Below are 14,448 nucleotides of genomic sequence, written 5' to 3'. Positions count from 1 at the left end.
CCTCAAATGGCATTTTGAACTCCAGATCCCCCTCCCAGTGAAAGTAAGAAGAGCTGGGTTATGAGCTGGCAGTGCTGCTCTCACACACCTTTTCAGATACAGCCTTGAAACCACAATCTGCCCACAGATCTCACTAGCAGGAAGTGCTGGACAAAAAACTGTGCAGGCGGAGAAGGAAACACATTGGAAGGACTGTACAAGGCCAACCAGGAACCTGTCTGTTTGGCCTTCACTCCTCAGTTGCATGAACAGCTGCCCAAGACCAGTCCAGCAGCTCCAAGATGTAATATTAAACTTCCCACCTTTGTGCCCAACACAGAGTAGCTTTTTATCCACTCAACGGGGATGCCAAGTACTCCTTCACACAGTGCAGAGTTAAAATTATGGAACTTGCTCCCACAGGAGGCAGGGAATGATGTCCACCAACTTGGAGGTCTTCAAAATAAAATTGGACAAATTTGTGGAGGAGAGGGCTATCGATGGCTACCAGCCATGGTGGCTATTGCTTTGGATCTACTGGAATACCAGTTGCTAGAAATCACAGGAGTGTTCTTGTGCTCTGGTCCTGCTAGCTGGCTTCCCATTGGGGCATCTGGCTGGCCACTGTGGGAATAGGATTCTGAGCCAGATGGGCCACTAGCCTGTTCCAGCAGGTGGTTCTTATGTTCTTAAGTATTATTTCACCTACTTAGTAATTTAGCGATACTTGCAATAAGTATTATATGTGAGGGTCCCCGACAAAGATGCGTTTCTCTACCAAATATCTTCACTGCTGAAGGGGTGGGGGGTGGGCTTTCATCGCTCAAAGCCTGCCTTATATGGAGTCAGACCAATGGTCCATCTAGCTCAGTATTGTCAACACTGACTGGAAGCAGCTTTCTGAGGTTTCAGGTAGCGAGTCTTTCCCAACGCTACCTTGAGATGCCATCCTCCGCACCTCCAACCCCCCCCCCCAAATTCAATAGCACTATGTGGGACAGGTACCATGTGAAAAACCACTCAACACAACCAAAAGTGTTCATTATCAAAGTTTAATTGACAAGACTGATTGATCTTACAGAATAGAACAAGGAGAATAATTGCCGGACAAAGTTACACTTAAAAATATTTCAGCAGTGCACGTCTAAGACTTAATGTTCACCCAGCCTCATTCATGCCTTCCTGTTCCCATAACCGGCCCTGGAAATGATAAACTGCTGCTCTGCAGAGGACCTGGGATGAGGGTGAATCAGGCTGGGTTATTTGGGATAGACACACTGCCTGCCTAGCTTCTGTCCATGCAAGGAACTGGCTAAGATTCAGAGGGCAGGCACATGATGGCGCAAGAGAAATTCACCCCAGCACAGGGTAACTCTTCACACAGGAAGGGATACTGGGGGAGATGGAAGATTTCCTGATACTGAACACCAAGATCCCAGCCCCTGAAATGCATCCATACCAGTGTTAAACAGGTCTGTGTGTACATGTGCATGCCAAGCACACCCCAGCTGGCTGCTTTCACTGCTTGGGCCCTTCTTGGGCGCTCCATTTGCAAGGGGTGGGCATGATGTGGGCAGGTCATTCTTGTCTGTTGGAAGGTCTGGGAGACTAGGAGGGAGGAGGGCAAGTGATGAAAGCCTGTCCTGTAAGACCAAACAGCTAGCATGTGTCCGTGCTGGGAGAAGGGCATATTGAGGTTCCCTATGGCTGCAAGTCTGAAGGAGGAGAGTTCTCCAAATATGGCACCTTGGGTGGGAGAAATGCATTGCACAACAGAACCTAGATTTTTGGCCCTGGTTAAGAAAATGGAAAGAAAATCAACAACTCAGCAAGAGCAAGATTAGCCCTGGAACACCACCCCCGTTTCCTAGGCACCAAATGCAGAGTAATTTTCTAATCACCAGCATTACATGGGATGTTTCTGCTCCATGAGATTGAGACAAATTCCTTTCCCAACCAGAGGTCATCCAGATGTTTTAAACATCTCCCATGATGGCTAGGGTTGATTGATGCTGTAGTCCAAAACATCTGGAGTATACGTGGTTGGGGAAAGCAGGGGAAAACATGAGGCTATGGGGTTTTTTTTCTCCTGACAGTTTTTTTTTAAAAAAAGAACTGAAAATCTGCCTCAAAAAGGATGGAGATCATGGGAGTGGTGAACGGAGATATGCTCCCAAGGTGGTTTTTTCATTAAAAAATACCCACAGGGGAACACCCACCCACTTCGTGTCTGCTGAAGCCTTCCCTAAAAAGCAGTCCAAAGCAGCACCTGTAATCCAAAGTCAAGTCCTTCGATATTTCCTTCCACTAAGAGACACTTCATTTTCCACTCAGACACTTTAAGAAGGTACACACACAAGCAAATGTTTTCCAACAGGCTCATTAAATGATCTGAATATAACCTGCATGTAAACATGGCACCAGGGAGGCTTTTAAGCAGCGATGCTTTCAAGCTGCAGAAAGACACTCCCTCACAGAAAGGGATTGCAGTTTGGAAGCAAGCAGAGACGAAGAATGATATCTCAGGCAGGACAGGGCAGACAATGAAGGGGGAAAACAAAAACACCAGCAGCATTAGGAAGCCAGTTCTACTGAGGCTGTCCAGTTCAGCCTTCTGCATCAATGTGGCTGCCCCTCTCTTGCACAGAAACCCAATTAATATTGGCATGCTGGAGGAAACTCAAGTCCCCCCTCTCCTAAGCACATGGGGTGCAAAGAGTTGTCAAATTAGGTACTCTTCCACAAGCTGGTGCTTTCCAGCGGTTTTGGACTGCAACTACCAGCACCTACAAGGGTCAGCCACACTGCTATCGAAATGTATTCAGTTGAATAGTCATAGAATCATAGAACTGTAGAGATGGAATGCACCCCAAGGGACACCTAGTTCAACCCACTGCAAGGAAAGAATCACAGAGGGGTACAGATACACACATGGACTGAAAAAGACACAGCAGGATGTTGTGAATACGCAGCAAGCTTGAAAAAACTGCTTGTTCGTAGTCAGTACCTGAAGCAAGAGCTGCCTCCAGGATCAAAGGTGGAATCGTTCATAAAGGCTCAAGTGGGGCTGGAGCTGCATTCCAAATGCCTAAAGATCAGAATAAGAACTCAAGCCAAGCTGAAGCTCTAGCCCTCTCACTAGGGAATCTTGCCCGATAACCCCAAGGGTTGGCTCCAGTGTTAACTGTACTCAGAGGAGGCCCGTTGAAAGTAATGGACATGTGGTCTTTTGATTTCAATGGGTTTGCTCTGAGTTACAGCTGATGTTGGATACAGAGTCCCAGGTGTGTTGGGGGAGGTGGAAGGAGAGAGAAGAGGAGCCTGACAGGTTAAGAGAAAGGCACTCTGCTTATACTCAGAGGTAATTGCTTATATTTTCTTTACTTCTCAATTTCCAAGGCTTTCGTCTTGGCACTAAACACAGGTTGTGGGACTAAGTTCAATGAGGCCGTGGCTCAAACAAAGCCACAATGCAGATGTTAAAAGTTCAGATGGATCTTTAGGCTTGGGCTGAGTAAGTCCCCTGGGCTCCGAAGGCATTAGCCCATGATGCAGATAAATTTTTGAAAAATGGTTGAGCCTTGAGGAAGACTGGAGACTAAGAATTTGTGGCTTGCTTCTAGAGAGAGAAAAAGACAACAGATGCTTGACCCTAGAAATCATTTACCTATTCCATGCAGATGTTTCCCCACATCCCCAATTATGCAGACATGCCCTTCACATATAAAGACTGGAAGGCAACTGAAAGCATCAGCACATCATCTTATAAAAGGACAGACCATGTCAACCACGTTATCTGCACTTATGGCCCGTTACAAATTGTGCCTTTAGCAGCACAAATAGGAAGCACTTGGAAATTTGCAAGTACATAGTCACTTTTAAACTGCATGTTCCTGGGAACGATTTGAACCACTTTAATGTTAATTTTGGAGAGAAACCAGCCTGGCGCAAGTCCTTTGGAAACCTTCAGCTGCCCTTGTACACAAGGAAGCAAGCAACCCACTGTCAGGACTCCTATGCCATTTACTTGTATTGTTGCTCTGCCTTCTAGAGAGAAGCCATACTCCTTGAGAAGGTGGGTTGAAGTACTTGCGGGAAGGAGCTGGAGCGAACAGCCAAACAGTTTGGTATTGCACATGTCAGACTCCCTTCCACTTGTCACAATTAGCCACTACATTCAATATAAGAACATTAAGAGGAACCAGGATGCTGGATCAGGACCAAGGGGGCCCATCAAGTCCAGCCTCATGTTCTCATGGAGGCCAATCATATACCCCAAAGGGAAGCCCACAACCAGAAACTGAGAGCAACAACACTTCCCTCACTCACAATTCCCAGAAACTGATATTCACAGGCATACTGCCACCAACTTTGGAGAGAGAACATAGCTACTGAAACCCTGAAAGTGCTCTGATGCCCCTCCTGTTCTCCTAAAGCAGGACCTCTCTAGAAAGCAGACCAAAAGAGAAAGACCAAAAGAGAGTGACCTCTTCTGCCCCTGCGCCACCTGAGCATCACTCGGTATAGTCCCCCTTGTGGGGGGAAAGGGACTCCTGCTCCTAAACAGCTGCCAACAATACAGATGTAAGGCACACACCTTCTTACAGCTTCCCACTCATCCCCTAAAGCACAGACAACCTCAATACTAGTTGTAATTATTTGTGTGGATGCATCCCGTAAGGTCACTTTCATGGAAATGGAACAGACAGGGATACATGTTTGCAGAAGACAGGTGACATTGACACCAGATCTCTAATGTTTAGAAATGCTCACATCAAGTAGTCTTCTAATCCAGGAGGTACAGACCTGGGCCAGGGATGTTTTCAGGTGCAGCTAAAGCTCAGACTGAGGCTCACCCTCCATGCACAACAAAGGATGCTCACGATGGGCACCACAGGGATCAAAGAAAACCAGAGGCAAACGACCCAGGAATTGAACTACAGCACTAAGGAGAAGTATGCCATGATAGACAGGTAGTTAAAAGACAGCTTTCCTTCAAAGGAGCCTGGGATGAGGAAATCAGAATGGAGAAGAGCTGTAAGTGGTACAACGTCTGCCTTGCATGCAGAAGGTTCCAAGTTCAGTCCCCAATGGCACCGCCAATTAAGGCTGGAAAGACGCTTGCCTCAAACCCTGGAGAGCCATAGCCAGTGTAAATACTGAACTATATAGACCAACTGTCTGATCTGGTGAATGGAGGACAAGTCCATTGGGTCTGGCCAAAGGTTGCCCATCTAGTGCAATCCTTTTCTCAAAGCAGCTGACCAAATTCCTGTGCAAACCTCCAAGCAGGAACATGAGCGCAGTGGCCCTCTGACCACTTGCGATTCCTAGCAACTGGTATGACAGCGTCTTATGTTCCCAATGCTAAAATTGCAGCCAACCTTACTCTGTAAGTATTTATGGTTACTAGTTGTCAGTAGGAGTTATGAGTTACTAGTAGAGATGTGTAAAATAATTGGGTACCCTAACACATATACTCGGGGGGGGGGGGTACTGTAAAAACTTGGCATTTGAGGAAAGACTGAAAAAACTGTTATGCAATATTTTTCTACTACTAGGATGATGAATAAAAAGCCTTTGAAAGTAGCACTTGAAGGATTATAGTCAATTGACTGCTGCAATACGTCTTAGATTCATGAATGAAATGCAGGATAGTTAGTACTAATAGCCTTGGGTTTAGGTTTGGTAAGAAAGAATTGCATAAATTTCAATTTCTCCAAATGCCTGTTTTTTCTCCAGGAAAACATGCCCTGACCCAATCACGGCATTAACATTTGAAGTTTTATATATCTCTATTCACACACCTGGTGATGTTTAGGAGTGGGGAAATCAATCATCAAAACCAGACTGGTCACTTCCAAAAAATTAGATGGCACAGAAGTCACAATTACTTCAAGGGTTCTTGAAATGTGCCCCCACCAGGCACAAAAAGATTTATACAATAGCTCAGCAGAAAATAAGATGGCCAACTCAACTGAACAAGGGAGGTCTATGGATGCAATATGTCTGAGTTGTTCTTAAAAAACATGAACCCCAGGGAACTTATCCTGAATGAGCTAGGCTGGAATGACAGTTCATTCTGGTTCAGTTCCTACCAGGATCAATGCAAATCATGATGTTAAGCCACCCTCCAACTTCACCTAGGCAAAGACTCAAAGAACACCTGCTTGGAAGATAGGGTACAAGGTCACCTGAGGGTCCCCCAAGTGGGCCAAGGAACAGGGTGATGGCCAGCTACTCGCTCAGCTGAAAACATGGTATAAAGAGCACCAAACAGAAAAAACACCTGTATTCTAAAGCAAATTCGTGTCTTCCACAGGCCACACAGTGGACCAGAGTTCTGGTATAATGAACAAAAAGCAAGTGACTGCCACTTTGTTCAATTTTAACCACCGTTTTATGGGAAAGTTGCTAAAACATTTGACAATGCCACTAACCTCATATTAAAGGGTGTGAAGAATGTGCTCTCTTGCTGTGGATAACAGCTGCAAACCCAGCATCTCTAGAATGCGCAGGAGAGCACATATGTTCACACAGACCAGCCGTGTCTCTTCTTTGAACACAGGGAGGGACCTCCCTTCTGAGCACATTGAGGCAGCTGTGTGACTGTACACACATTCAGAAGCCCCACTGATGCTGGGGTGATACTGGATGCGGTCTGGATGCAGAGCAAATGTTATACGTAAAACAAGAGATAACAAACCCACAAGCTAGCTGCAAAGTAATTCTCGGTAACAACAGGGATAGCCAAGAAATGCTTCTTAAGGCAGTCTAGATCCCCCTAATAATGGTAGCAGAAAGGGAGAAAGAGAGAATGGCGGAACACAGAACAGAGTAAGCAACAGTCCAGCATGGCTGCAAGCCTCCTGCATTATTAAGCTTCCTTCCTCTCAGTAACAGGCATGAAAAACTCCACTAAAGAATCATTGCCAGCATCTGAAAAAAGAGTCAAGCATCTTTGGGTTAAGAGTGAGAGTTGTCCCATTTGCTACCAGAAAAGCTACCAGGAAACTTAAGGACAAGGAAGATATGGCTTCTGAAACCCCAAGTTTGCATACCATTTAAAAGTTTTCTTTTAGTATTAAAAAGGAGAGAGAGAAACCTACTTCTCAAACTCCCAGTCACAAGCGCATACCTCAAACAAACCATAATGCTTGTTAATGAAGAGTTACGAAAATATCTGTCTCTTGTCCAAATCATGTAGAAAATCCTCAGCGGTGTGTCAGCGTTTTTCTCCTTGCAGAAACAGAAAACCAGAAGGGCTACTACACCTGGCACAGTTAAAGTGTATTACACACAGTGGTTTGTGAATTAAGGTTTATTGATTTCCATCATATTTGCTTTTTGTTTTTAAATATGGTTGAAGCTGGGCTGCCGAACAAAGGCTGCTGCTGCACTTTTTAAGTTAAAAATAAACTAATGGCGAGAGATCCCCACCTCTGGCGTCCTCCCAGGCCTCTTTGAGATCGTATCGATAAGAAGTTCCAGGACGACCCATGTCCAGGCCTCTCCTAGCAGTGTCCTTAGGTTCATGTCAGTCTCCAGTGCCAGAGGTGAGCGTGCCTTCAAAAATACTGCCACTTCCCCAGCACTGTGTCCTTGATGGCATCCACGTATTGAGTAGGCACCCAATAGACCCAGTAGTAAGAGGCTTCAGTAGGACCCAGCTGGAAGGCCTGGAAGATGTGGGAAAAGAAGAACAGGAGGCTCAGGATTAAGGTCTCTCAAACTATGGCCACCTCATTTAACACTGGGACCAAGCCAGATTCAGCAGTTTCCTGAGGAGCAGCAGTTCTCTCTCAAAACATTGAATATAAGAAAAGCCTGCTGGATCAGGCCAATGGCCCATCTAGCTCAGCATTCTGTTCTTCTAGTAGTGAAGCAGACGCCTCTTTTGGGAAACACACAAGCAGGATTTGAGCACAAGAGCACTCTCTCCTCCTGTGGTTTTCAGCAACTGGTATCAGACACTTTCTGTTTATACATATTCGGGTGTTCAAAGTATTTCATGTACATTATCCCCAAACCCTTGCAACAACCAAGCAATGTAGGCCATCACTAACACCAGCATCTCCATATTATAGACAAAGTAGTTGAGGCAGAGAGTATTGGCTTGCCTCCAGCAAGCCGGATACTACTTTGTTCACACGCAGAGACATTATGCATTTTGCCAACTGGGCTCAGACTTTTGAATATAAAAGCCAAATCACGGTTTGGTGCTTCGGGAATGAGCTCTGTGCTCACACACTGCGCCTCCCCCCTGCCCCAGGTGTTCTGCTTCAATTCTTTACTCCTGCACTTGTGCAAACCAGTCAGCTGCTGCAACCAAACTGTACTACAACTCCCATCATGATCATCCTTCTTGACTGCTGGCCATGCTAGCTGATGGAAGATGTAGTTCAGAAACATCCAGAGGGCCACAAACACACCCCTTGGTCCTCACTTAACACCAACTTCAGTTCTATTTGTGAGAGGAGGAAAGAGAAGGAGACGCATAAACTCTCCTTTCACGTGGCAAATAAACCAAAGAGTTAATGAGATTGTTATGTAAGTAGAGGCCCTGTGCCCGTGTGTTTCTGTCCACTGAAGGGAGAAGTACTTCCTCCGTAGAAAATAGAAGAGAGGCAGACAATTCACAGGAGTTCCCTGAATGATGAGTCTTCTTGCAGGGTAAAAAGCAGGGAATATGATCCTCTCTATGGAGAGTGCTGCATGAAGGGTACAGAAGGAAGAAAGGCTTCTCTCTGAATTAGCCCTTATGCTGACTGCTTTTGCTCATAGGAATGTAGTCTTCTCCTGAAACCCTGGGCTTAACATCTGCAAAGGTTCAGGTGCAGTATTTGCAGAGGACCGTTCCTTACCATCATGTGATAATCCTCATGTCCTTCGATAGGTTCACTCACCACGTTCTTGATAGACCCCATGGGCAACTTTTCTGTTCTTTCTGCATTGAAATAAAACATGTCAACTTGGGCAGGATGACATTTCACACCATTCCTCCACTCTTCCTTCCAGAGCTTCTCCATCCCATCAGAATGTATGAAAAAGGAAAGGCTTTCTCAAAACTACCCGAGCCTCAATACCTGATCCCAACAACCTCTCCTCTTCCAAAGAAGACCTTCCCTCCACCCCGAATGCTCTTTGCATCACTCAACTCACTGGAAGGAAGGATGGATGGATGGATGGATGGATGGATAAATAAATAAATGGCTTTCTTCTGCTAAGACAAAAGAAATTTATAAACCCCATATGCAGCTTAATCCTTAAAGTTCTTGCTGTTTCCCTAATTCACCCCCTAAACCATTCCTGTGGCAAGAAATCAGATAGAATTAAACAAAACAAAAGCATGGTCTGTCTGCACAAGACCACACGGCGACAAAATGAGAATGCATTTCAACCTCTTATCAGCTTATTTCCTCCCTGGTCCAAGGCCAGCATAATAGAGTGTCACATTTCACATCTTTCCTAGTCAACAGATGTGCCTTTTTGCAAAAGGAGAAAATCCCCCTGCTGAGGCACTCAGATGGTCTCTCTCTTTCCCCAATGGTAGGGCCATTTTCCAGGCAGAGATGTGAATTGCCAGGTGCCTGACCCTCCCCAGGTGGGCTGCTGCAAGAACAGGTGATGGTTTAAGTGCTTCTACTGCTAAGGAGTTGGACTGGGAAAAACCAAACCCCATATAATGAAATTGGCCATTACTGCATTAGAATATTATTCAGTCATATCAGTAACCATTAAGAAGTCATAATACAGAGATTACACAACCACAGTTGTGACTGAGGCCAAAAGCACTTTGTGCCCATTAATTTCATCTGGTGAGAATTAAGCATGAGCTTAGCTGCTATTGAAACCAAATGGAACATACAACAGCTTAGTATGGGCTACACTGTGTCTGTTACTCTGTGTGAGGGTCAAAAACATCTAAACTAGTAAGCCCCAGCTTTCAATGGAAAGCAGAGTGTAGCAAAAGTATGCTGCTCCTCAACTAGTCTTGTTAAATGAAACTCAGAAATACCCATAATTTCCCACAGACTCTTTAGCCCTTTCAACTCCACGCATCATGCCTGCTCAATCCAGTTTTGCATCTAAAGAAAGCCTGGGGCTGCAAACGAGCAGGAAGTGCAGCTTACAGAGCCACTAAAACACTACACAGAGTTCAACCAGCCAGCCAGATCAACAAAATCTCTTTCTAAGGACCCTCTGTACTGCAAGTTCTGCTTTTAATGGTCCCCCACTCTGCCCAGCCCCTGTGCAATGTTCTGATATTTATGAGAACAGTGGTATATAAATAAATAAACAAAGTGCCACTGGTGTGTGTGTGTGCAGAATGCCAGCGCTCTCAATGTTTCAGCACTTTCAGAGCCTCCCTCCAGGGTGGTTCTTGGGACACAAGCAGCTCAACTCCCTACCACAAAAAGACTCCTGCACAACAGACACAAGGGGCACAGGCAGAGTATTAAACACTGAAGTTCCACAAAAGCCCTCATATATTAGGGAGGTCAACCCTTCAAGCAGGCCAAATTATTAATTGGTCAAAGATGTACAGGAAATGCACTCTAAGGTATCTAAATCACCAATGCCTTTTCCGCTCAAGCTTCACATGAACTGTAGCATGTTTCTACCTGTTGCTCCTAAACCATCACCCGAACAGGATGACTCTACAGGCTCAGAAATCTTGCAAGGGGTCAGCTGTGAAACACTAAACATGCCATCAGTACTCCCCCAGAGATAAGTCTTCAGGTCCCCCCAAAGTATATAATTTTGAGCACCTACCTTTAGTGCCAATCCAGAGCTGATCTTGTTCAAGTTTAAAGGTGAGCCGCACTTTTCCACCCGACTTGTTGTACATGCCCGATAAAGGAACAGTTGGCAGGCGCTCCTAAGAAGTCGAGAACAGAGGTCTTCTGTGAACAACAGGAAGCTCCTGCCAGCTTTACAGCACAAAGTTTAAAAAGCCACCCTCCTCTACAGGACACAAGTGTAGGAGAGAAGGAAGAGCCCCAGAAACTGCCACTGGCTCCTATGGAGCTCAACAATGACACAGCCTACTCACACACCTGGGCACCCTTGACAGAAGGCATCACATCTTCAGGTTTTCCTTTATCCAACACTTTCCTGTGTTGCTGTAACAAAGTGGAAATAAAAAATAAACATGACAAAAGCCTAGAAGATTTTCCCATCTACCTACTTGCTAACATATTAAGATTTTTAAGAATTTCAAGAAGATACACAGGCAATTAGTTACCTCTTATCTTAGCCACACAATCCAAATGCAATCAAGAAATGCATAGTATGTATTCTGTCTATCAGTAGTTATAAATTCACACACTTCCCTAAAATTCAAGGGTTTACACCTTGCAAAGGAACTTTGCAAAGGAAAGCATGAGAAGGTCTCACAGAGATTCCCACCTCAAAACTGGCCAGTTGATAGCAGAATTAGCTATCGGCCAAAGGTGACAAAGGCCAAATTCAACAGGAGTACCTAAAGGGCAGTACCATTTGGCTACAAAATGTTATTTATTGCTAAATTGCAGTCACTCCACCGTTCGTTCCACTAAAGTTAGAGTTCAAATGGCTCTTCAACCTTGGACTTGCAGATAGTTTTTAGGCAACTTGCTCTCTCAGTTATTGGAATACTGATCTAACCAGAAGGCTGCTGCAGGAATTATCAAGATAAGGAGCTTCAAGTTAACTTTTCACTGAAGCACATGGACCTCAAGGTCCTTCCTTTTAACTGGTCTATGGTCAAAAGGGGTACTCCCATTTTACCTGGGAGATCCATGTACACTTTCAGTCCAAACAAGCCACCTAGGCTGGAAGTTGTAACCAACCTTTTGTCTGCAAAGGGGCTCCTTTTTGGTCTCTTCTGATTTCACTTCCTGCTGAGCAGCATCTTTTGGTGTGTTTACTGCCAAGACATCATTGATAGTTGAGCCAACCACCATTATTTTTGCTCCATTGATCACTTTGATTTCCCGTAAAGTTTTATCCTCTGGTAGAAGTCCTTTGAACATGACCTTCTGCATTGCAGGTGGAAGGCCTAGCAAAGAAGGAATCAACAGGGAAGACTTTTTAACGCAGGAATTTCTTCCAGATATGACGGGATGGTCACGTGGTAGAATTACCTCTCCATAAAACACACAGCCTCACCTGTGAGTGAGTGGATTTTCTGCTTCAGGTCAGCCCCTGTGTTATCAAGTGGGAACTTCAAGTCATACTTATTTTTGTTCCAGATAATTTTTAGCTCAACCAGCTCTTTCCCAATCTCAGAATCGCCGCCATTGCTGACAGAAGCCTGTGGGTCAGGTGGATCACTTTGAGGATCATCAGTCTCCAAAGGTTTCTCAGCAGAAAGAGGATCGCTGCCATCCCTGCAGCCTAGAGGCGGATTCTCAGCTTCTGCATCCATGCTGGTGTCATCCGAATCTGCAAAGAAAGGAAACAAATGAGAACAGCCCCCTTGAGAGAGGTGGGATACACTCCTCATGAACTGTTTTGGGACAACACTCAAAATAAAAACAAAAACCCCCACCACTCCAGATTAATACTTCAGTCAGGGCTGAATTATGTCAGTGGCAGGTACAGAGTCAGCTCAAAACACTCCCAACAGGAACTATTTTCTCTTTGCTTAATAGCACTTATCCCAGTACTGGAGTGTCTCCTCCACTTGTACCCGCTTGGTGAGCAGAACCCTACTTTCCTCACTCCTATGCCTTGCAGTATTTCTCCCTACACCCCCCACCTCTGCACCCGCCCCCAGTTTAGCGGGCCCAGCCCGTCTCAGGGCTGAAGCCAGGCAGACCTCGGCTACCCGCCTGGGAAACTCCCCTTCCTCGTGCCAGGGCGCCTCCCCCGAGGAAGACCCTCCGAAGCTTTCCTGGGTGGGTGGCGCTTTAGGAAAAAGTGGCTCAAGGCACGAGGCCGAGAGAGGGGAGGCAGGTGAGGGTGAACCTCCAGCCCAACCCAACCTAGTCGCTGCCTTGAGGGGGGAGTTTGGGGCTGCCCTGGCACGGGGAGAGGGAAGGCCGGGGCTCGCCCACCCCCAAAGTGTACAGCCCAGGCCTTGCCCCTTGTTTCCCTCCGCGCGCCCCCGCCCCTGGCGGACCCCGCTCTCTCTCGCGCGCGCACCAGGGGTGGCAGAGGCGGCAGCCATGATGATTGTGTACAACCCGCCCGGGGGGGTGCCGGGAAAAGCGCCGGGCGGTCCGGATTGGCCTCCGTCGGCCTCCGTAGCCCGCCCCTTCCGCCTCGAAACCTTCGCTCGCCGGTCCGGATGTTTTGGACTACAGCTCCCGCCACCTCCTTCTCCCCAGTCAGCCAGCCAACATGGCTGTTGTGGCGGCAAGGGCTGATGGGAGTTGTAGTCCAAAAGCCCGGCGGAGGGCACGAAGTTGGCGGAGGCTGCTCCGTCGTAGCGTCGAAGTTCCACGTGGTTTGGTTTTGTAAGTCGCCCAAGTTGGAAAGGCGGTGGAAAAGCCTTAAAGAAAGATACAAAAGGGAATGACGCTTTTTTAAAAAAGTATAAATAAATAAATATCTTTATTTATTAAATAAATATTTGGCACAGTTTTGACCACCTCCTTTTCGCTGCCGTCTCTGTTGTTGTTTTTTATATCCTGCTTTTACCCCACAGGGGGACTCAGGGGGGGGCTTCCACAAATAAAAACAACACAGATAAAATACAAAAAAGCTATATATATACATATATATACAATCATTTAAAAGTAATTAAACTCTGACAGAATTAAAACAATATAAAAATACGTGTATTACAATACTGTACATCTAATAAAACAGCACTATCAAAAGCCAAGTTCTCAACACGCCTCAAAAGAGCCTCAGTGGAGCAGGAGAACACAGGACCAGCCAGCCAATAAATGGAAGCTAATCAGAATAAAGTTACTAGTCCTTTTTTTTTTGCCACAAGACACTGGTTGCTTTTACAGCAACATAGTTACTTAGCACAGCCAGTCTCCAGGATCTCTGGCAGGGACTCTTTCCCACCCAGGACCTTTTGCATGGCAGGCAGTAGCTCTGCCTCTCAGCTAAGGTTGTCTTACCTAGAGAAGGGTGGCCCTTGGAGCTCTGCTGCAAGCCTGTCTCTTATAGGGGCAGTGGCCAACTAGGTGCATCCTCCTCTGGGAACCCCACCCCAAGCAGGATGCAAAGGAGACACCAATGGTCAGCCTTCTAGCTAATTTGCTGTGCTGCCATATACTAAAGTTTGAGATTATTGTTGCTAACTTGTCTTATTGATAATTTTATTATTTCATATACTTTATTGTTTCTTATTTTTGTAAACTGCTTGAAGAGGTGTTTTTTTTTACAATCAAGCAGTGTACACATTCTATGAAATAAATAATATAAATATACACACACGTATATAAAGAATAAATTGATTGGAACAGCTTGATCCTGGTTCTATTAGCCAAAAAACCCCGCAAAAATAATGTGTATATTAAAAAT

General features: G+C 45.7%; 1 protein-coding gene across 1 annotated transcript; it reads right to left on the bottom strand.

Annotated features, from left to right (window-relative positions):
* Positions 1–1,015: 1,015 nt before the first annotated feature.
* On the bottom strand, positions 1,016–14,404 carry UBFD1 (ubiquitin family domain containing 1). Its single transcript, XM_083710793.1, has 8 exons — positions 14,360–14,404; positions 13,111–13,459; positions 12,133–12,408; positions 11,814–12,022; positions 11,040–11,105; positions 10,756–10,861; positions 8,844–8,926; positions 1,016–7,658 (listed from the first exon to the last, which is right to left on the bottom strand). The coding sequence occupies exons 2-8, from the start codon at positions 13,133–13,135 to the stop codon at positions 7,548–7,550; spliced, it is 876 nt and encodes a 291-aa protein (XP_083566919.1). The 5' UTR covers positions 13,136–13,459; positions 14,360–14,404; the 3' UTR covers positions 1,016–7,547.
* Positions 14,405–14,448: the final 44 nt, after the last annotated feature.

The sequence above is a fragment of the Podarcis gaigeae genome, assembly GCF_964106915.1.
Source record: "Podarcis gaigeae genome assembly, chromosome: 14".
NCBI classification, from domain to species: Eukaryota; Metazoa; Chordata; class Lepidosauria; order Squamata; family Lacertidae; genus Podarcis; species Podarcis gaigeae.
The sequence above is the reverse complement of the archived record's forward strand: the minus strand, read 5'-3'. Positions and strand labels throughout refer to the sequence as shown.